The sequence below is a fragment of the Artemia franciscana genome, chromosome 2 (assembly GCF_032884065.1).
Source record: "Artemia franciscana chromosome 2, ASM3288406v1, whole genome shotgun sequence".
Lineage (NCBI taxonomy): Eukaryota > Metazoa > Arthropoda > Branchiopoda > Anostraca > Artemiidae > Artemia > Artemia franciscana.
The window spans coordinates 55,098,924-55,123,162 of record NC_088864.1 but is presented as its reverse complement, the minus strand read 5'-3'; the positions used below and the strand labels follow the sequence as shown (position 1 = coordinate 55,123,162).

Below are 24,239 nucleotides of genomic sequence, written 5' to 3'. Positions count from 1 at the left end.
ATATTTGATCTTTTTTATTAATCAATGTTTGTCAATGTTGATTCTACTTTCATAAAGCTAAAAAACTGAGAAAGAAAAACCAGAAATATCTGTTAAAACGACCGTTAAAAAGAGAAAAACAGGCTTTTTCTGTTTTTCGGTAAAAAAAAACGGAAAAAAGAAGTGGAATTTCTTTTTTTTTCTCCGTTTCAGTTAGAATCTGTTTCTGTTCCGTTTTTTAATTGCCGTTTTAACCGTTTCTGTTTCAGCCAATAACAGAAACGGTGCCGACCCCTACGCTGGATCTGATTCTATGACTTTTAAGGAGTGTTTCACCCTTTTGTTTCCAAAATCAGGAAATTTTCTCAGGGTCGTAACCTTTGATGGCTAGAACTAAACTTAATGAAACTTATATATTTGAATTCAGCATAAAAAATCGATTCTTTTGAAATACCTATTGACACACGAATTACTTTATTTAGAGTTTCGGTTACTATTCAGCCGGGTCGCTCCTTACTTACAGTTCGTTACTACGAACTGTTTGATTACAGAATCTTGCAAACTTCGATGAGATTTTTGTAATTGAGGCGGTCGACTTTTTCCAGTTATTTTTTCTAAAATAAAACGAACATAATGAGTACTGATGGGATGATGCCAATTTTTTCGGCTTCCCTGGTTTCTACCGTATATATATATATACATACATACGCAACCACGATCAACCCTCTTTCAAAGGTTACAGCAGATAAGAGACAGAAATGCCAATAGCACCCATCCCATCAAACTCGAAAAATTAAAAGCGAGAGACCAGCAAAGCTATTCAGAAGAGAGAAAGAAAGAGCTGGAAAAGAGGGAAAATCAGTGACAGAGAGGGGGGAGAGTGAGAGCTAGAGAGAAATAGAGAAAAGTGGAGAGAGAAAGACGAGAAAAATAGAAACTGAGAAGCAGGAAGGAAAGAGAAGAAGGTTAGGGAACAATAGAAACTTCAAACTAAGCACCAAAAAGCAGCTGGATTACAATAAAAAAAAAATATTCAATGAAGATTTTCAGAAAAAAAAAATATGAAAGAGCAACGTATATTAGCACTGGCTGGGATGGCAGGTATACACTGGCACGCATGGTGGCCGAAATTATGACCCCTGAGGTTGACCTTAGAGCGACTAGAAACAAAACACTTAAGTGGGAACAAAATATTATTATCTACAATTAGTGGAGTTTAGAATCCTGCAAACACATCAAGTTAGTCATTGTGCATGGTTTTAGAAGACATTCTGTATCAATAAAACGCTTCTTAATGAATGCTTGAGTTTATGTTCTTCTTTGTTCTCTCCCATAGAGATAATAATGTTGGGCAAGTAGCCTTCTTTCTTTTATTGTCTCGTAATTGAGCTAATCTTAGGTTTGTTATGACAACTTGAAGATAGGAAATATTAAAAAAATTATATAATTTACTAGAAAGACCTTGATTTTGCCAAACATTTGAATGCTTGATAAAAACAAAGAAAGTAAATAAACTGAGGATAAACACTAATAGGAAAGTGTACACCATTGGAACAACCATGGCTCTAAAAAATATTAGTTTAGTGCTTAGATTTTGAATTAATATTTTTTTAGTTTTTGATAGAGAATAAATACCAATTTTTTTAATGTTAATTTTTTAGTAAGAAAATATCTCGTCAACAATATTCTAACCTGTAACTTCCCGCGCACTAGGTGTCATAACAGGATGCCATATCAAGGCACATACACACGACAGTCAATCGATAGCACATTTCAAATTTGTGCCGCATTTTCTACCCAATTAAGTTGTTTTATAAATCCATTAAACAGGTTCAATTTTTAACAGCACAAACGTTGCAAACTATCCAAACCTCGCGGCACTGCGTTTACGGGACCTAATCGAAAAAGAACCGATTATTATAATGAAGTAACTTAAAATAGCCTAGATAATTTTTTTTCTCTTTTCGTTGGCAAACGACAGAAATGATCATTTTGCAAACTATAGAAAAAGAAGAAAAAAAAATTAAATAAACAAATTCAAATATAATGCATAGGACTATCACAAACTAAATACAATTTTCGCTTCAATGCTCATAAGGAGCTTTGATTTGGAATTTATCAACTAAGGGATGGGGAAGGGAGGGTAGTGCAACGCTATTCATAAATGGTCCCAGTACCTAGGTCCAACGAATTGGATCCGCAACTGTGCCTTTTGAGTCGCAGTTTCAGAGAAGCAGAGGCAGTTATGTCTATTGAATCGCACCGAAACCGCTTGAATCTGCAAGTAATGTAACGAAAATGTAATTCTTCTCTCATGGAGGTCTGATCGAGCGCAAACACCCGTAGCCGTAATTGTAGCTGTTAACCAGGTTTTCTATAATGAATTCTACCAGTCCAACTAGTAATTGAAAGGAAAAATTAAATTTTTAAACTTTTTATCCCCCTTCCGCAAAGATTAAAGCATAACATAGAGAGGCAAAACTAACAGCCCAGCTTTCACTCCCAACCCAGTTCCATTGAGATCCGACAACCCGTTTTGATAGGTTCAGTGATTATAATTTACGGACCCCCTTCCCCCCACAGACTTTAAATCAAATACTAACTCCTAAAGGGCCTACTTTCTGTTACCTCTTAATAAGTTTAGTAGAGATCCGACAGCCCCTTGCAACAGATATCGTGATGACAAGAATTTAGCAATTTCTCCTCCACAAAAATCTACTTGGGCACAACTCTACGAGCGGTCCAACAGGGACGCAAGCTCTCATTTCCATCCAAGTTGCATTCAGATCAAACAAGCTCAGCTGATAATTAAATCTAGAGATCTCCCTTCTCATTCCCCAAAAGAACCGGAATGGGCCTAGTTTCCTTAGAAACAGAAAAAGGAGACTAGCTATTACTTCCCAAAAAGTTGGTTGAGGTGTGACGACCTCCTCTCCAATCAAAATCAGGGATTGCTTATTGTACCTCCCTTGCTTGACCGGCGAGACACCAACTCGATTTTCATCGATTAACATGTTCATGTTTTAGAAGCAACTAGACATGTGGGATTTTTTTATGGAATATATGCTTTCTTTTCATATCGCTTAGAATAACTTTCCGTTGAAAGACGAAATCTGTTACAAATAACTTACCAACTGTTTTTTACCAACTGTTGTCTGTTTTAAGTCGTAAACCAAATTGGAAAAAAAAATGTGTATAGTTTGTGTTGTGCGACGAACAAAGCGCGTAAAATCTTCTGAAGAGCCCTTACATTTTTGCAAGTTTCTGTACATTTAAAGCTTCTACCATTTTTTTTTAATTCTACTATTTGGTAACACTGCTTTCGAATCAATTCCAAACATAATTATACCTTTAACTAGAATAAACAAAAATATTTTGAGATATTCACAGTAGTGAGTTCAGAACCCACTCCCAAAATTAAATTTTTGAACCCTGTTCGGCCTGGATTTTTTTTCTTTTTACTGGTCTTCGTATTTTCCCCTACTTGAATAGAAAAATCTTGTTTTAGAGAAGAAAGAAAAAAGGATCATAACAACATGAAACCTTAAAATAATTTAATAACAAATATCTTAGACTCGAGAAACTACTACAACATGAACCCCCCGCCACCCTCAAATATATATATATATATATATATATATATATATATATATATACTCTAACACTGCCAGTATTTTTATGCTCAAAATCTTCTGTTCAATAAATTGTTTAGCTTAGCAACAAAATTAAAGATAGCATGCACTTCATTGCATGACTAAGCGTGACTTTTCCCACTGGATTTCAAATCAAGGAGACATCTTTACACTGAGCAAAAAATGCACAAATTGACATTTAATCTTGGCTAATAAAAGTGGTGAAGATGGGTTTGTTTTTCAATAAATTAACAAAGTGGCAGCTTTGTTTTCGAATGACAGTTAAAGCATTTATTTTTTAAAGTGATCTTTGAGAAGTAAACCATTAATTTATTTGTTAAAGAGATACACTATGTATTTAGTTTCTTTATACAATTCAGAATAGTGACAATCAGATAATTAACATATCCAAAGTCACATCACTCATTTTTGGTTGAGTTAAAGAGAAAAACATAAAACAAAACCAACAAAGAAACAAATAATAACATGCCCGGATATAATGCGGAGAACAGACAATATATATATATATAATAGACAATATTTCGAACATATATATATCCTTTTTTCGAAGAGTTCGTGGTGACGAACTGTGAGTAAGCAGCGACGCAGCTCAATAGTAACCGAAACTCTAAAAACCGAATTTTAACTTCAAAAGAATCGGCTTAGTATGCTGATTCCCAATAAACTGTAAAAAATGGATTTCTAACAAAATCTGCCAAAAAAAGTGAAAAAAAATCCAACTTTTTGTTGAAACTGAGATTCGTGTTTGAAGTCTATCATAGTATTGAAATTATTAAGATTTATATGCTTTTCATCTGAAAGAATGTAATTCGAACGTAAATAGGTTTTACTAAACAAAATGGCTTTGATTTCAATAGTAGACAGAAATCTCTTGAATATCAAAATTGTCGCTGGTATCCCAGTAGTCGCTGGTATCCCAGTAATTATACTAGCTCAACTAGAGTAAAAAGAAAATAGTTTCTATATTAAAGGAAATATATTTAAGGAAAAAAATAAAAAAGAAAAAGCAAATATTTCGATTAGATCACTGATAACCAATTTTCAGTGATCAGGTATAGGCCACGGATACCCATTCGGAAAAATACCGGGAGGAAGCAAGGATTTTGTTCTATTCTCTGCATCAAGATGTAAAAAGACATTTTTCAAAATTTCAAGGGTAAATTTCGCTTAAGAAAAAACAAAACATCAATCTAAAGTTTTTTCTCCACATCTAGGGGGGTGGGGCGTAATTTTACCCTCTTCCTGTAGGTGCAACCTTTAGGTGTATAGAACATGGTAAAGAAACGAAACAATTATTAATTACAATGATAAAGAGTATCATAAATCTAGTGATTCCTAGTCAATAATCTAGTGATTTATATGCTGATTGATTTAGTGGTTTTTTTTTCAAGAATCTAGTGTTTTTTCACAGGGTGGCAACCTTGGGCAGGACCCGTCAATGGCTGGGAGAACGACTGCTTGAACACAAGATTCGAACAGATAAATCTCTGAGATTGTGAAATTAAAAATGATGATTTTGATTCTGCCTTGGCCCTCCCCATTTTTGAAAATCCCGATCATTTAATTCTTTTCGATGAGGCAATTGAGATTAAAAATACAAAAAAATACAGGCACTACCTTAAATTAAAAGAAGTTTTTTCTACTTAAAGTAAGGAGAAACATTAAAGCGTAAAACGAATGAGATTACTTTGTATATGAACGGGGGGGGGCTACCTCTTTCTCAATACGCGTCTCTTCACGCTTAAGCTTTTTAGTACTTTTAAAAAAGGTTTTAGTGTTAATTGAATCAGAATTGAATTGAAAGAGAATTAAGACAAAAGTCGAACTTTAGAGTAAAGAGCGGGGTATAAAACAAAATGTTTTCTGTCCGAACGACGACGACCATAATGCTGCAAACTGCCCGAGAAAAACTCCGAACCAGAGAAGGGAAAATCCACAATCCTTGGGGAATGGCCGGGCTAACCACGCCTGCGAAACTAACGATGCCGGACAAATCTAAACCATCATCAAATCATAAATCAAAATCATCACAGTGTTCTGTATCGCTTAGCAGCACAGAAGCAGTCAACTTAGTTTTCGCAGCCACATCACCAATTCATCAAACAGAGAACCCCAAACAGTATACCACAACTCCACTCGTAAAAAATCCAGAAACAGAAGTCACCAGCCAACTGGATCAAAATCTGTGCACCAACAATGAAAAGAATGTAGAGGGGAGTACTCAGCACATGGTAAATAAAGGACCATCGATCAGCAAATAGTCACGGATACTACGTCTAGGCACAGCTTTTAAGAAAAAAACGGAAACAAGAGAGCCGGGGAACACTCGAGACACTCCCAAAAGACAGTATAGTAATGTTTCACAAGATTCAGTGGAGTCAAACCACAGCCTATACAGACACCAGTTGCGCAAACATTTTTCAAAAGCAACACATAGCTATCGTCGCGGCATCGAAGATAAAGCCAAGATCTTTCCGCGCTGATTGGCCGAACAGAGCCACTCCCGGAATAGAGCCAAGATCTTTCCGCGCTGATTGGCTGTGGGAGCGCCGGAGGTTAACGCCTAGTCTAAAGATGTGTTTTGAAATCCTTCTATGGGCAAGATACGATTTCTCGCAACTGGTGTCTAAATAGGCTTTGAGTCATTCAGTGACAAGAAAAAAGGTGCGAAGCCAAGCGACAAGAAGAAAAGGAATTAAAACAGGAAAAAATAAAAGGACCCTAACAAAAACACGGCTTTAAGAATAGGAAATCTAAATAAAAATGGTCTAAAAGAGGAGAAAAGGCAAAAACTGCTAGATTTATTTTAAAAACGACTAGATTTATTACTAGATTTATTTTAACAAATAAATTGGATATTTTGTGCGTCCAGGAGGTAGACGTTACAAATATATGGTTCCTTCAAGAAAAATGTTATAGGTTTATGTCAGCAGGGCTGGCACTTGACACAGGTTCCATTTTTCAAAATGATGATAACATAAATAAAGAGAGCCTGAAATGTGAAACCGATGGAAAAGCGAGTAGTATCAAGTGGCAGAATATCACATTGGTAAATATACGCCTACCGTCTAACACAAATAACTACGAGTAAAGGAAAAGAAGTTCTCAGAAGGAAAATTATCAAGAATCTCACTGCAGAATCAATGACTGTCATAGGTGACTTTAATTGCGTATTACAGCAAACAGGCATCAGATGTAAAGCCAAGAAAAATGACAAGAGAAAACTACGCGAAAAACTTAGAGATTGTACGAGTTTGGGGACTAAAAGATGCCTGGATCGAGAAAAATAAAGAAGTATCCTACATACGTATTGACGCAAGAGGTGCGAGCCGTATAGACAGGATTTACTGCGCCCCAGACCTCATGAAAAATGTGACGAAAATTGAAAACGTTCTGGTACCTTTCACTGATCATACGGCTTTAATTTCGAGTGTCAACTTCGATCCAGACAAGACCGCAGTATCGACGCAAAAAAAACGAGCATTTTGAAGAATGAACCCAAATAGAAACAAGCTCACAGACGCCACCTGTATAGGACGTTAATAGATCTAAAGGAGGGGGATTTAGGGCAAAGCATCTGGCAGGAGTATTACAAAATAAAACAGGAAACAAGACAAATCGAAGAAAAAGAGTTGGAGACCTTCAAGATAAAAATTAGATTACAAGAGTTGGAAGGATCAAGACTGGTAACATTGACAGGAAATGTTAAAGCGCAAGCAAAGGGAAACGAAAACTGAATCAGTAAGTGAGAACCGAAAACGGAAAACTATCTGACAGGAGTATTACAAAATAAAACAGGAAACAAGACAAATCGAAGAAAAAGAGTTGGAGACCTTCAAGATAAAAATTAGATTACAAGAGTTGGAAGGATCAAGACTGGTAACGTTGACAGGAAATGTTAAAGCGCAAGCAAAGGGAAACGAAAACTGAATCAGTAAGTGAGAACCGAAAACGGTGGAGCAACCTCGGATCAAACGAGAATATTAAAAGAAACCGCCTTTTACAGGGTGTTGTATAAAAGGCCTCCAATAGGAAACAAAGCAGAGAACTGCTTCGGTGAATTCCAATCCAGATACCAGGTTACAGAAGAATAAAATGCACAGATGGAGGAAGAAAATACGAAACATAAAGTAGAAAAAGTGATATCCGGGTTAAAAAATGGAGTATCGACAGAAATAGACGGATACAGATGGAATGGAATATAATTTTATAAGTTGATGTGGAGTGAAATCGGGGAATTTCTAGTGAAAGTACTAAATGAATTTCGGTCAAGAGGATACCCTGAAAGTGAACTATCAGTTATATCACTGTTACAAAAGGCGGACCTAGAAAAGAGCTATAAAACTAGCGACCAATCTCCATAAGAAACTGTGACTATACAATATTTAATAAATTATGGGCTAAAAGACTGGAGAAATTACAGTAAAAATAGGGAGAGATTACCAGTACGTTGGAACAAAGAACATGAAAGCCCAACATGTCCTGACGGTCCTCAGAAACCTTTGCCTTTGACGAGACAAAAAGAACGATGGAAAAAGTATTAGGTCCGAACCTGTTAGCCCTAGTTGGCGCTGACATTGTGAAGGCGTACGATTCCGCAGCAAGAGATTTTGTGGTTATTAACGCGACTAAGGATGATTTTTGGAAAGGGAATCATCAATAAATTGAAAAGAATATATTTTACACCAAACGTGATAATAAAAGTAAATCGAAGACTGACGACAATAAAAAACCTAGAAAGAGGTCTGCTGCAAGAGGAACGTTCTGGAACGTTATTTAAATTATACCTCGACCCACTCTTATGGTATGTAGAAGAAAGAATGTGCGGTGTTTCAAGCTTCTGAAGATTTTTTTCTGAAGAGTGCAGCATTCTTAGACGACGGAAATTTTATCACATAAAGTGGAAACCGTGTGTAACGGGTTGCAGTGTTTGAGGAAGGATTTTACGTGAAAATACACCGACAAAAGTGCAGTGTACTACCCTTGAATAGACCTGTAAATCATAACGAAATAGCAACAAACTGTTGGCTTCCGTTTGTGGGAAAAGCACAAGTATTGGGACTGAATTTTGAAAAAGAAGTGAACACAAGAAAAATTTGGGAGGAAAAAGTGAATAAAATAGTCGACATATTGAGCCAACCGAGAAAAAGCCTTTACAAAACGACGTTCGACAGAACTCTGGATGTCAATACATATTGCCTCATGCTATTATTTTACGCTGCTCCTGTTTTCGTTTGGACGGATAGGACATTTTGGACATTTTGTTTTCGTTGTTTTCGTTTGGAAAATGCTATACCTTCCCGTGAAATCGGGAGGAGCTGGGGTGGCAGATTTCAGGATAATATGTTAGTCTCTCTTCCTCAGAAATATTTGTGATTTTGTGGTTAAAGAGGAGCTATCAACTGCAATTATGAGGCAGTGGTTTACCCTTATAGTGAATAAGGATGCAGAAGAGATGGTAAAAAAAGCGAAAAAATTCCGACTTCTCTGTGGTGGATTGTCAGCCCCCTTAAGCAAGCAAAAGAATCGGGAGCAATGATATGTGACTTGGGAAAGAAGGAACTATAGAAAGCACCGCGGGGTGTTTTTAGAAGTGATGAAGAACCGAATTATAGGGCTAAAGAAAAGGAGCCGTTCGTTGATTTTCAGTTAGCCTTTAAAAATCTAAGTGAGTTACCGTTTAGTTATGAACATAAAGAGTTTGTGGATTACATGATTCATGGAATCTTACTGTTTAGTAACAGAGTTAGTCGTATATTGAAAAACCCAAAAGTCTATTTATTCAATATTTTGAGACGAAGTACTTGTCGGACTGATGCATGAATTAATTTTATGCCCCCTGAACGGTGGATTGCCCCAAAGATTGTTGGAAATACTAGAAAAGGAAGGAATAAAAACGACGTCTGTGAAGAAAAGAAGAAAAATCTAAATCTGTCCCGTTGTGTTGAAGATAAGCCAAGGAACTCGGCGGTGTGTTTGTTAGTGACAAGTGTTAGCATGCATGTGTGGAAAATGCGGAAAAGTGAAAAAAAGTTAAAATTCCCTTGGCGAATGCTTGACTTGAAAGTTCTGTGGACGATTTGAGACGGAGTCGAGTATGGAAGGAGAGCATAGATGTGGAATGGATGAGTAAAATTGAGTTTTAAAATATAAATTTGAGGAAATGAAGTTAGTATTATGATAAAAGAATTTAAACTATAATTTGGTAGATAAGGTATGAATTTTGAGTAGCCGAAAGGATATTAAAAAGAATTTGGAAGTTTATTAGTGGGTTTTTATGGCACTTGCTTTTTACCAAGTGACATATAGCGATCGCAATTTCTGTCGGTCTGTCGGTCCCGGTTTTGCTAGTTTGGGCACTTTCAGATAAGCTAAGACTATGAAATTTGGCAGGCGTATCAGGGACAAGACCAGATTAAATTAGAAATAATCATTTCCCCGGTTCGACTATCTGGGGGGGAGTAGAGGACAGTTAATTCGGAAAAAATAGAAAAAATGAGGTATTTTTAACTTACTAAAGGGTGATCGGATCTTAATGAAATTTGATATTTAGAAGGATATCGTGTCTGAGAGCTCTTTTTTAAATCCCGACCGGATCAAGTGACACTGGGGGGAGTTGGAGGGGGGAAACCTGAAATCTTGAAAAACGCTTAGAGTGGAGAGATCGTAATGAAACTTGGTGGGAAGAGGTTCTTGGCTCTTGGGTCTTCCGACCTCGTCACAAGTGTCATATGAGCTCTCGACCCTTGTTTGAAGGAGGATTAGAATGGAGTGTCTAAAGATATTGTAAGGCCACAACATTCTACTCCACTTAGGTTTAACAAAGGGTTTTGAGGAAGATTGGGAGAATGGATTTATATTAATTTACAAATTTATAGATTATTAATTTATCTTATATAAATTTGAGGAAATGAACTTAGTATTATGATGAAAGAATTTAAATTATAATTTCGTGGATAAGGTATGAATTTTGAGTAGCCAAAAGGGTATTAAAAAGAGTTTAGAAGTTTATTTGTGGGTTTTTAAAAGGAGGATCAGAATGGAGTGTCTAAAGATAATGTAAGGGCCCAGCATTCTACTCCACTTAGGTTTGATAAAGGTCTTGAGGAAGATTGGGAGGATGGAGGATGATTTGTGGTTGACTGAGACAAGGTTTCAAGAAAAGCATTTGTGTATGTATTTTTAAAATATTTCCACGATGAAAGGGGTTCTCTATGGCGGAAGGGCACCGTGCAAAACCGGGAACTGTGATTTCGTGGTTTGATAATTTATAGTAGTATACTTCGTTTTCACCAATTATCTTTGGCTACCCAAAATAAAAATAAAACAAAATTAAAGAAGTTTCAAATTAGTATAAGTGACATTGAAGGTTGAAATTTTAAGTGAAAAAGATTATTTTGTCACCAAGAGGAGAGGAGGTGGGATTATTTAAAAGAAAAGAAAAATTAGTGAGGCATTGAGGAGGGAGCAGCCCCCTAATATACGGAAAATCTCCCTTGAAAAAAACGGAAAGCTATTGTAGTTTGTATTGTCAAAATTTCATTAAAGCATCTAAGATGCCGAAATAAAAAACAACGTTCTTTTATGAACGACAGCTTCTTGATAACAGCCGAAAACCGAATTTTTTTTTTTCAGATTTCCACCCTCTTGTAAATATCTATTTCTACTTCTTAATAATATTACATTCAGTGTGACGTATAACCTTTTTGAATTACTATAACTGAAGTTATAGCACAGAGTAAGGAAATAAAGCATCTGCTGTATCTGAAATACCCATGAAGCATCGTATCAAAGATGTCGCTCAATTCCTTCAATGAAAATATATATTTATACCCATCTGGCGGGAAACCTCTCGGATATCCGGTCGTAAGGCAAAATGTCCAATATAGATATATTTAGCTACATTCACTTGCTTTTTACAGGCATTATCATCTTGTGGCAAAAAATTTAGATCATCACAACAATTTAAGAAGATAGCCTGCTGTTGAATAAGAACTGCATCACCTTTTATCATAGCACCCCCTCCTATTGGCAAAATCATTCACAGGTCAATTTTTGTAATAGGTATTCTTTGTTACCATACGAAAATTAGTTTTACTTTAGTTACAATATTTTATTCGAGATATTACGGAAAATAAATCGCCACAACAAATTAAGAACATCACAGACCATTAAATAAAAAAGAAGGTAAAAAAGGTAAAGGATGCGGCACTGGACCCTTGAGGTCCAAACCGGCGGTGTTGATCTCCGTCTTAAGGCCCCTCAGCCAGGAAGTGCAATGGGGGGATGACTATTAAATAACGACTATATCACTTTTTAGCGCTTTTAACCTAAAACTAGATATCCCCGAAATCCATTGTTTCGGCATACAAATCTTGCCAGGAAACAATCATATAATGTGTATTCTCATAAACTCCGAACAAACACTTGGCTCAAAATATACAAACAAAATTACGTAAATTTTTTAGTTGTGTCATCACGAATGTAGCCAAGCAGACATGGGTCCAAAATCCCCCTAAAGCTGAAATACGAGGCAAAATTGAAGAATTTGTTCAAGATTGAATATAAAAACAGATTTAATTCCTGACTTGTTTATCTTCCCCCAAAGCAAAATTCAGGTTTTCTCCCTTCTATAAGGAAGATCATGCCCATGTCAAATTCTACAATGGGTTTTCTCTATTGCCGTGTGAATATTTGATGTCACAAACATTCACTTTAATAACTTTGTGTTCGCTTGCTACAATGGTCTATTCAAAGCAAGTTTGTACAAGTTTAGAGACAAATACAAAAGGAACAATTATATCTAATTGAATCTAAAATCTTACGGAAAATAGGGGAACGATTTTCCAGATACAATAATAGACAAAAACCCGATAAAGGATAGCAATTAAAATGCTGGTAATAGCTCCAATACTTCCACGGTAATCATTGTGTTTTCAATATTCATGTCCCGGCCTCTAGAAATATCCCTTCATATTTCCAAAAAGAAATTTGTCATTCAAAACAATCTTTCAAAAGGTGCTTACCTAACTTTTCAAAGCCTCTACGATTGGTTTCTTTGTACTTGTCTAGGCTTAGATTCTGGAGTAGTTTAAAGAGGTGGGTTTGAAACTGCCGTCTACACTTGAAGGCTACCGAAAGAGCCGTTTTCCATTGGTGTATTTGGCTTATAAATTTATTGACAGATTTCTAAGAGGAACAGAATGTGCGAGTGCAGCAGCAACGTTTAGCCGAGCAATGTTTGGTTGGAATACGACATACATTTCTGAGAATTGCATTTTATGTATTAAACAAAATAAAACAAAAAACAATAAACAATAACAGTAGCAAGAAATTATGGTTTACATAATTTAAGAAAATAGTTAAAATTTGAAGAGTAACAAATGCTTCCGTTTCACCTGAGCTCCACGCAAGGGGAAACTTAATCTTTCCTTATTTTTATACTCAAATTTTGAGTGATAAAACTGGCGTGCACATTAAACTGTTTAACCATCAAAACGGTACAAAAAGCGTGTCTTTATAACCTATATTGAAAATTGGGATTAGGGATTTTTGGCTGACACACAGCAATTATTGAGACTGTAGTTTATTTCCAACATTTTCTTCAAATTGATTTTCCGTTTGAGTTTTTGGTAAGGAGTTGTGCCAAGGCTTAATTTGACTGAACCTTCAACAAAATCCCTAACCAACTTGTCCAGAATTTGCAAATGGAATAGAGAAATTTCTAAATAAAAACTTTGCATAACCGATAATGCACATTTTCGTCTATTCCACACAAATTTTCACCAAAAAAAGTGAAAATGGAAAGAAAGGTCCAGAATAGAGAGCCCCTTAAACTCTGAAAAGTTAAACACCCTTTGATCAGATTAATTAATAAAAAAAGTAAAAAAAAACAGTCATATTAAGAACGTGCACCAGCTAAAAGCACGAGCATCTTAAGACTATGCCGCGCAATCTTTTGGAAGAGCTATAGGTAAAAAAGGGTTTTTGTGTTGAGCCAATCTAGTGAAGTTCCTATAACAAGCAACAGCAAAAAAAAACTTGTTCTGATTTCGATACATTAGCAATATGATAGGAAAAAAATTCCATAGATTTTGCGGTATACTTTAATATGGAGAATGATCTGAAGTACTTTTCAATATGAATTCAAATAGTCGATTACTAAAAACACCATATTCAATGGCAAAAAAAGTTTTTTCTGTCATTGCTTATGTTTAGGAGACATTTCTGGGATTGTCGAAAGCGAATAGTCAATTTAGATTTTTACAGTAAAACATAAAAACGAAGAAAAGTATATTTAGTCTAATTGACTTCCAAAGGACTCAATTATTAATTATTGGCGTATGAAGAGATTTAGATCATCTGTCACAAAAAGTTTAAGCTTTAGCTGAAGTAGGTATTCATCAGGGAACAGCTTTGTTGTTTTTGTTAACCCATAAGACTGCGACGTAAACCCATGTTTTTCAGAAAATACAGCATTTTGAAGAAATAAGTACAAAGACAGTTGTATACTCCCAAATCTCTAATATTTTTAGAGATTTGGGTATGAAATAGTATTTGGTATGACAAATATATTTTGAGATTCGGGTATGACAAATATAGTATGAAATAGTATTTCATACTATATTTAGGTTTACCAGAAGTGAGTCCTCCACCACGGAATATTTCTCTCACTCGTAATTTGGTTTTTAAGATCCAAGTAAAAAATTCTTTGTTCTATGGTAACGCAGTGGTTCGATATCTGCTTGCCAAACCTGCAGGGTTCAAAACCAGCTGTCACATGGTCGATAATTGAAATGTCAACAACCATCAATGCCCAATACAACCTAAATGGCTCTGGAGGATCTCTATCCTTATCCTAAAAAACTTACAGCCCCCAGACAAAATTTTTTTTTGGTAACTGCTTCTCGAACAGAAATTCTTTTGGTACAGCTGCCCCCTTCCAGAAAAATCCTTGATAAGTCCTACTGGAGCATATATATATATATATATATATATATATATATATATATATATATATATATATATATATATATATATATATATATATATATATATATATATATATATATATATATATATATATATATATATATATATATATATATATATATATATATATATATATATATATATATATATATATATATATATATATATATATATATATATATATATATATATATATATAGGTATCTCAGTTACACGATTCCTTGCATAGAAAGACAAGTTTGCATCAGAGTGTAAGAATCCCTGCAACTTCACATGAAATTGCGAAATAAATATTACTGAGGAGTAAATTGGTAGGAAAGTAAAAAAGGAGTAAAAAAAAGGTACAAATTGCAAATTAACAAGCACTAGTTTATAAAACCGTGACTTAGAAGCAAAACCTTTAAATAAAATGATTGAGTTTCCCCCATGAAAGTAAATAGCGTAGCAATTGTTACGCTATTTATAGCAATTGCTAAAATAAAGGGATATTTTAATAAAGCAATTGCTAAAATATATTTAGAAATTGCTAAAATAAAGTGAAAATAATCATCAAATACTAAATGACTTGATGATTTGTCTTCGATTATAGCGCCCATTTCATATACGTTTCTAATAAGTTCGTCCCTATAAGTTCTGTTTATTAAAAGACGGTTAGTTCTGTTTATAAGTTCACGGTTTATTAAAAAACTTTTGGTAAATGTTGGTTTTGTGTGATGAAGACCGTCTGTTTTTAAACTTGTTGGAAAATATTGATTGAAGGGAGCTCAACTCAATAAGAACCGATCTTTTTTATTGTTTGAACGGTTCAGAAGCAAATTGGCCATGTCCACAAAAATGGGATAAAAACTCTGCAATAAAATTCCTTTTTGACTTTGATTTGAGTTCACGCGAAAAAAACTGGCCATTATATTTATAAGAGAAATCATTTCGATGAAACAATGACTAACAATTGACTAACAAACCTGAACCTAACAGGAAGGAACTTTCTCAATTACCAAGTAAAAATTCTGGTATGTAAAAGCAAAACTCAACTCTTATAGTAAGTCGAGAATGTTTGGTTTCAGATTGGATGGAGAATTGGCCAGCTAGGCCGTTTTTTCTATATGAAATTAAAAAGTCAATAATAATGTTGTTAAGATTTGACACTAGTTTTACAGAATGGATGTCCTTTTTCAATTTAAACCTTTGGATTTACCGGCACAAAATTTACCAACATAATTACCAGAGATTATGGCAACAGAAGTTCAAGCAGTGACACCTCTTTTTTTTAAGTTGGCACGATGGCAGGAAGTTTTTTGCAACCTTTTACAGGAGGAGAGGGTTTGAGAGAAACTTTCTTGCCACAAAATTGTCACACTGTTCCAAAATGTTAATTCTTTTTTACTTTTTAAATTGTTTTTCTTTCAGGGTAGAATCAACAAGCTAGCACCTTTTTGCATAAGACTTCATTACAAAAAGTTTAAAGTGGTGCCCAATATTTGATACATATATAGAATATATTTTGCCAAAACATCGAGTAATGCGAAGAGATATAAATTTCCAAAATTATACTGTTGATCGTTCGTGGTCAGGAGATAAGGGTTAAATAATTGTGAATAAGGGTTATTGACCGTACAGATTCTTAATGCCCAGCTCACAGACCCCCACTTTAGCCGGCATTTAGAGGAGAAAACAGAATAGCTTGAAATGCAAAATCAAATATTCTATTGAATTAGGTCTATTAGTCTATTATAATATTCTATTAGGTCTAATATTCTATTGATTCTCTTACAAATCATAACAAACTCTTTTACAAACAATTTGTCATCAGTCATGCTTGAATACTAATGATTCGATCGGTATGATGGAAACATAATGTTAATTTAAGATCGATCTCAACTGGACATTAGAACATTTGAAAAAGTTTACGGAGAAAGTTTAAATTTTTGGTAGAAATTTAGAAATGAGAGGTTAACCTCTCATTGTGTAAAAAGCGGCAATTTTGCAGCACATAACACTAATATAATACGACACAACACGCGAGACGTAGTTACCTTTTAAACATATTAAATAATGTTTGCACAGTACTAAAGTGTTTTCAGGAAGTCTTCTATTAATTTTACATTTATAAAAAATGTAACGTTTTCTTCTGTTAAAAAAAAAAAAAGTTTTCTAAAATAAAATAAAATGAAAATAAAAATAAGGTTTTTAATTTTCTTCTGTTAAAAATCTCCATCCAGTTCTTCTGCTCTAAAGAAAAGCCCAAGAAAGAGGAGTCTCAAGAAAAAGCAGATAAGAAGGTTTTGGAGTTATTTCAGGCACATTTATATACACCAAAGAGACTCCTGTGTCTTCTAGTTTTTGGGAGGGGGTCTCATTTTAAAATGGGGAATATATTAGTAAGATACTATGCTTTTCTTGGCACAAATAGTATCATTACTGTTTTAGTTTGGAGACCACTACAACTTAAAACATGTATGGAGATATTCTTCACTAAAATTGGATTCCCTGGTTTTCAAATCTTTTAAGACATGCATGGTTTTATATGTTACCACTTTGCCAATTCAAACATTATGATATCGTTTTCCTTGTCCTTGGAACTTAAACTGCATTCCAAGATTCCGTGCAGAACTTCAGTGTTAAACACAATCAATGTTTGTGAATAAATATATATAAGATAAACGTGGTTTATTAATAAAAATAAAAAAAAAACCTTTGATTAATTAAACTCAGAAATCCGTTCCTATCTTAATGTATTAACTAGATAGCTTTTAATTAAATTTTAAAACAGAATGTGCTATAATTACCCATTTTGATTTCGAAGATATAAGCTAATCATAAAAAGTAGAGGAATATTCTGGTTGGTCAGCGTTAACCAAGTTCGGATCAACTGGCGTTTGATTTTGACTAGACAAAGATATTGGAGGTAGGTAAGTCCTTATTATCAATGAATTTGGAGTCAACTGATTTCAGAAATTAGGTCTAGCTGAATCTTGTTACTGCTAAAAAATTTCCTGCAAATGGGCCTTTATATTATGGCAAGTGCTATTGGCTCCCAAGTTAGCAACACCTTTAACTTCTTTTTTTCCCAGTTACATCAAATCAGCATTTTAATTAATAACAAATCATGACTCTATTTCCATTTTTGGAAAAAGTCTATTTCATTTTTGAAGAAGATCATTTTGACCGTTGTTCGATGAAAATACACAAAGGGCCATTTTCAACGAAAGTACCAAAAAAAGCGTACCAAAAATCTAGGGAGAGGGATTGGTGAGGCATTTTGATTTATCAGTATGCCATTGTTCCTTTAATGAGTCTTTAATTCATTTTAAAATGATTTAACTTTTTCCTTTATGTATATCCAATCGTGCTATACTGACCTCTTCTGATGGCCAAGGAAATTTAGCTTGCTCTGTATTTGAGTTCATCATTGAAAAGAAAATTATTAAAAATTTTAAATTTGCAAGAGACTGCACCTTCGTCTTAAAAATAAAATGTTTCAGAAATGGATAGAACAAAAAGTTCTTGGAATACTTCAATTTTGGTTTCCATAAACATCCAAACACGCTGGTAAATGACATACGACTGAAAGCTCAAAAGATACTAGGAATAGTAGATAATAACAAAAATAAGGACGGATGGACACTTTTATGGTCCTTTTTAATATATAAAAGGGATAGATTTAATGTGTATTCGCTAAAGAGCTTCAGTTTAGAAAAAATGGCAAGCATTTTCAGTGAAATAAGATACTATTCGCTTAATTATTCCAAAAGATGGCAATTCTTAAAAAAAGACGGCACTGCATGCAGGTTTCAGTCTTAAAGCAAAATAGAAAAAGAACAGTGAAAGCGCAAAATTTCCAAATTTATATAACAGTAGTTCTACTGCTTGTCATCGTTTCAAGGTTTTTAAGACTAGCTAATTTACTGTTGAGCTCAACTGAAGACAAAAGGGTTGCTGCGTTATGTATACAATCTAAACTATAACATACACAGACAAATATCACACAAATCCATATAACAAACTACATCAAACATGATGTAGTAACTACAAGGAAATAGATTGAAGGGTTCTAGGGAAGACGGATTTCAACAAAACTTCTTGCAAAGTCTCGTATATTGTCAAAAATTTTATTTTAAATTTAAAAATCATTTTAAATTTAATTGAAAAAATAAACGAATTTTTTAAATAAGGTCATGAACAAAGACAGTGGATATTCTTTGATGTCCCCCCTCCTCAGCTTTTGCCACTATATATGATTATCAAATTCGCCCATTAGGGAGACTCTTTCTACCGTAATATTTTTATCTCTTTTTTGGTTTAGAGGAGGAGTGAAACGAATGTATTTGTTTTTTTCTTTGAATTTTATTGTTTTGCCTGTTTTCTATTGAGTGTTTTGTTTATTCATAACAGCATTCTGTGTTTCTGTGTTTATAAGTGTTAAACACTGAAGCAAGAAACCCTATCAAGTAAACGGAATGTTTACGGAAGCTCCACTCGGGGACGGCTGTCCCTTTCTGTTTTTTCTTCTACTGGCCGCAGTCCTGTTTCATTTTCATCCTCTTAAGATTTTTCTCTCTCTTTGTTTTTAATCATCTTTGTTTTTAATTTGTTTTTAATGCTTGTAAATAAATACATATAAGATAAAGGTTCTTCATTAATGAAAAAAAAACTAGGGCAGGTGCGTCAATCAAATGCTTCCTAAAACTTCATCATTAAAGTGCCGAGTAAAAAGAAGGGATAAGTTAGAAATAAAGCTTAAAAAATTACGAAAAAATAACTGAGACAAGATTAAGCTAAAATTTGAGCCTAGAGACAAAGCCAAGTAAAGTAAGAGTAAAGCTAAGGAAATCAAGATTTTCGTGTCTACCTTGGGTATAGCTTGAGGATTCCAAGCTGTAAGGATGATTCTTCTATCATCTGGATTAGTTTTTAGCGTATGGATAATTTTTGCTAGTTGATCTACACCTTGACCTGAATAGTCGTCGTGCATTGTTTTATATTCTGCCCCGAAATGCCGCCATTGGAAACCATAACCAGGCCCAAGATCTCCTAAAAAACAACTTCTATTACAAAATGTTGAAAGAGGCGTAACCCTACCACAATTGAAACAACGCAAAAAGCTAAGACAAACCAATAGTTGCTGCGAGGTAAGAAAATTACTTTTAGAGAATCAAAAAAAAATCTTTGAAATTTTTACGTATTTAAAATACGTTAATAGGAGACGTTATATGCAAAGGTTAATAATACGTATAAGTTAATACGAATATACACTAATTTAAAAATCTTTGAAAAAACCTGAGACTTTCTCCCTAATAAAAACGGATAATCAACCAGAGAAAAGGTTTAGCTTTAATTACTTAATACATAGTACAAAATTTCCTTGTTTCGTTTATTTTTTTCAGAATATGAAGGACAGTTCTACCACAAGATAAACACTATAAATCCATGCATACCCAACTTATCAGCCTGAACTTTGAAATATAAATCAATGAGTAAAACGCCATATTTAAGTGCAATTAAAGATTTATTATTTTCCTAATCCAAACTAGGACAGAAAAAAAGTTACGACTATAACAGCATAGGGCTAGAGTTAAACTAGGACTAGAACCGAAACTAGCACTGAAAAAGAGCAATTTAAGGTGAGCACAAATTCATAAATAAATGTTCAAGGACATATTCGTACTTATACAAATTGACTTACAAAACTTGGAACAATTGCAAAATTTTATATGTTTGCCGTTACAACTACAACATCATCTCTTTCAATTTTGAGCCTTGAATCATATACTGCATATTTAAAAATAAATGTATTCACCATTGTCAACAACGAAGCATATTATGGAGCCCTTTCATAGAAAGATATAAATAAAAAAATTATTTTAGGCCTACTGTAAATCATCACCATCTCCTGTTAAAGATTGACATTTATTTTTTTTAAAAATCAATCATTGGGTAATTAATTTTGACCAATATCATGTGCATAAACATAACAGCCAATCTCAAAATTCAGTCCAATTCCATCATAAGTCAATATTTTCTAATTCAATTCTGCTAAAACTGGCTAATGTTTCTCATTAATGTTGTCTAAATAAAAAGAAGATAATCCTGCAACACATTCTTCTATACTTGATGTAAAAGACATGCACAAGGGTATACACTTCTCAACGAGACTGAGTTTACATAACCGTGCTAGTTTTTGAGGAAATGGGACAGCTTTTTTTGTGTGTGTCTGGGTGTTTTTTTTTTTCAAAAGCACTTTTTATTACTAAATAACCTCAACACAAACGGCTAAAAGGTTCTATAAAAGAAATTCGTGAAGAGTTTCTCAAACACAGCCAGCAAACAATTAATTATTCATATGCATGTGACTTCCCAAAACAGCTGAACATTCAGTCGGTTCTCAAAGGAAAATTTGGCTTCATTCTTCTCAGTAGTCTCAAAAAAGCTTGTTACACCAAAAGGTCATAGTGGACTATATCGAACGTCACATTTCGTACGAGACTGTCTAGGTATCAATTAAAAACAGGCCCTGGTTAGGTGAACAGAGCACACCTCTCTCGTGAAAAACATAAAAAACAAACAGATGAGGAGAGCTAGTTAAGATGTGGAAAAACATCCATGTGTGGAAGCCTCATAAAACAAGAAGTCGTAAAAATGTCCTCTTTATCTCTTTATTACTAAACCTCTTTATTTGAGCCTATTTATTCGAACCTCGTTATACCTCTTTATTTAAGCCTCTTTATTTGAACATCTTTAGTTGAGCCTCTTTATTTGAACCTCTTTATTTGAACCTCTGTGTTTGAACATCTTTATTTGAACATCCTTATTTGAACCTCTTCATTTGAACATATTTATCTGAACCCCTTTATTCGAACATCTTTATTTGAACCTCTGTATTTGAACATCTTTATTTGAACATCCTTATTTGAACCACTTTTTTGAACCTCTTCATTTGAACCTCTTTATTTGAATATCTTTATTATTGAACATCAAATTTGAATGGTGAGCATTACAACTGCTGGAAAGATGTCTCCTTACAGAAGGATACCTCAGAGCAGTCGAGCCATTGTCTTTGTTTTTTTGTAGTAAGTTTTTTCTTGTGCTAAGGAAGAATAGTTCCTTCAAATCATTTTGGCCTATGAACTTAAAGTTAAGTGTAAGCAATGTCTTCAATGATTTCATTGTAAATTTAAAATCTACAATGACAAAATATCAGCAAGTGATGGAGGCCTAATAAGATTAAAGTAACTGAGAAAGAAAAGAGACAATTCCTCAAAGCACATACAGAATTAGTCGGTGCAACTCGGAAATCTCAACTTGGGATATAAAGTGATGTTTGCGACCATTCTCTAACGTGCTTCGTCAAAAATTTGGTGCAGAGCTGTTTAGAGGGGGGTTTCTTTCTTCGAAAGGTTCAACAATTTTCTTCTTCAAAGTCGAAGGATATATTTTTCAAGATCCAAAGGTGGAGGCTGGTAATAATCCCTATTCACTAGCAGGGATTTCATATCCCTTTAAAATTTCAGCTTTTTTTGCATAAATACGAAAAAGTCATTCAAAGTGTTCTAATAGATCAATACTGTCTATAAGGTGCGCATAAGTTCAACCCTTAGGCAAGGTATAAGATAATTTTTAAGTAGAAAGAAGACGGGGTATAATTTTATAGGATTACATATTTGAGTCTCAATCAGTCAATTCTTTTGGGGAGGGGATTCTTTGAACCAATCATAGGGAAAAGGCCCCTCTTGTGTAAAATTTGGTGCATATACCTTTTCATTCAATTGAGGATTGCTATGCTGTTTCTTGTGGCAGTATTTTAAACTTTTGTTTTATTTTTAGCTTCAGCTAAAAATTCTACAATATTGCAGAAACCCTGCAATATTGCTTATGGCACTAGTTTTCTTTTACTCCCAGGGCCAATTAAAATCATAAAAGTAAAACCACCGATTACCTCTGTTCTTTGCCATCAGACACGAAAATGCAGAAGAATAATTTCATTTCCAACTAACCTTCTTCCCTATCAGTGAATCCAAGCGAATCCAGATATTCTCGTGAGGTATGTCCATCCCAAATGCGAATGTCTTTCTCTTGCAGCTCCTTTGCATTTGTGGAGCCTCTAACAAACCAAAGAAGCTCTTCAAGCACACCTCTCCAGAACACTCTTTTTGTAGTGAGCAATGGTATAACAGCTAGAATATATGAATAAAATGAATAAAAAAGAAACAGAAAAGGAAGTCGAAAAGTTTACTTCATTAATGGTTACGTAGTTTACATATGGGTTGGAATAAAAGAAAGTTAAAAGGTCAATGATAAATTTCTGGTTTATTATTAAAATTGTACATTTACGCAATTTCGTAATGAACACGATTATTTGTTTTATTTATCCAATATACAATATAACCACAGATTAAGTTAGTAGCTAGTTAGGTGCTAATTCAAAAATTGTCAGATAAAACTTTTGCAATCCAATAGTTGGTAAAAGAAAGACAACCTATTTATGCAGTTGAAAACTTTGTAAATAACTGAGTGGTTTTGTATTAGAGTAAACATGTCCTATTGTTTGATATTTTATAACTACCTAACACAGTATAAGTATGTATACGTGCAGTAACAAAAAATCATATGCTCTACAGTAAAGATTTTTGAAACACATCCATCTAGACCGTTCTTCCTGACTCCGTCTCTTCGCGCACGCGCAATAACAAAGGTTTAGCGCATCACGATGAGCTTATGGAAAACTATTGCTCTGACGTACTTGGAACTTCCCAGTCAGCGCGCTATGATGTGTGTCATTTTCGAAGAAACTTTTCACTACTGCTCGTGTACATACTTATGCTGTGGTACCTAAAACCCAATATAACTGAGACCAAACTGCAACTAAGTTTTGCATTGATGAAGCTGATTGAAATTTATGCATCAACCAAATATTGGTTCACTCAAGTTTTATGTTCTGTGAAAATACTGGATTTTGCGACAATTCTCCAGCTTTGACTTGCAAAAAAAGGGCAAGATACTTCTATTCTCGGATATCAGTTTCAGATCACTCCACTGAATTGGAAGTATGATATCACTTTGACTTCTTCCTAGAGAGGGATCTAAACTTGCTTAAAAAATAAGAAAAAATCGTTCTACTTTAGATGTTTCTGATGCTTTTTAATGTTTTTTTTTTAGTCTAAAGAAATACAGAACAAAATTCAAAAATGTAGTTTACTAGGTGTTAAAAGCAGTTATCAAAAAGAGAACAATTGTTGCCTTTCACTAAAATACTAATACTATAGAACTGTAAGAAAAAAAATAACACACCGATAACTTGTAGAGGGAACATACAGGTTAATGCAGTAATTTAAAAAAAAAAACAATTAGTTTCAGAGCACAAGAATTGCTTTTACAGAATCAGAACAGAAATCACTTATCTATGTTTCTGTGTTCTGTTACTAATATTTAAGAAAAGTTCATCTCATATTTTTATTGCTAAATGATCTTGCAAATGTTCATAGGAATGCCAGATGGAGGGGCACTGATCCCTAGACCGCCCCCCCCCCTAGATTTTGAAAATAACTTTTCTGCATTCAATTGAATAACATCCTTTTTTTATTGTAATTGAAAAAAAGTCGACAAATCAACAAAGTTACC

General features: G+C 34.1%; 1 protein-coding gene across 3 annotated transcripts in view; it reads right to left on the bottom strand.

The window, feature by feature from the left end:
- LOC136043790 (thymidylate synthase-like) overlaps nucleotides 1-24,239 on the bottom strand; it is a 77,513-nt gene that overhangs the window by 46,371 nt on the left and 6,903 nt on the right. For all 3 annotated transcript variants that reach the window (XM_065728709.1, XM_065728710.1, XM_065728707.1), the window contains exons 3-4: nucleotides 22,616-22,795; nucleotides 19,474-19,655 (exon numbers count right to left, since the gene is read on the bottom strand). In XM_065728709.1, the coding sequence (XP_065584781.1) occupies nucleotides 19,474-19,655; nucleotides 22,616-22,795 (362 nt within the window). The remainder of the gene's footprint in view (nucleotides 1-19,473; nucleotides 19,656-22,615; nucleotides 22,796-24,239) is intronic.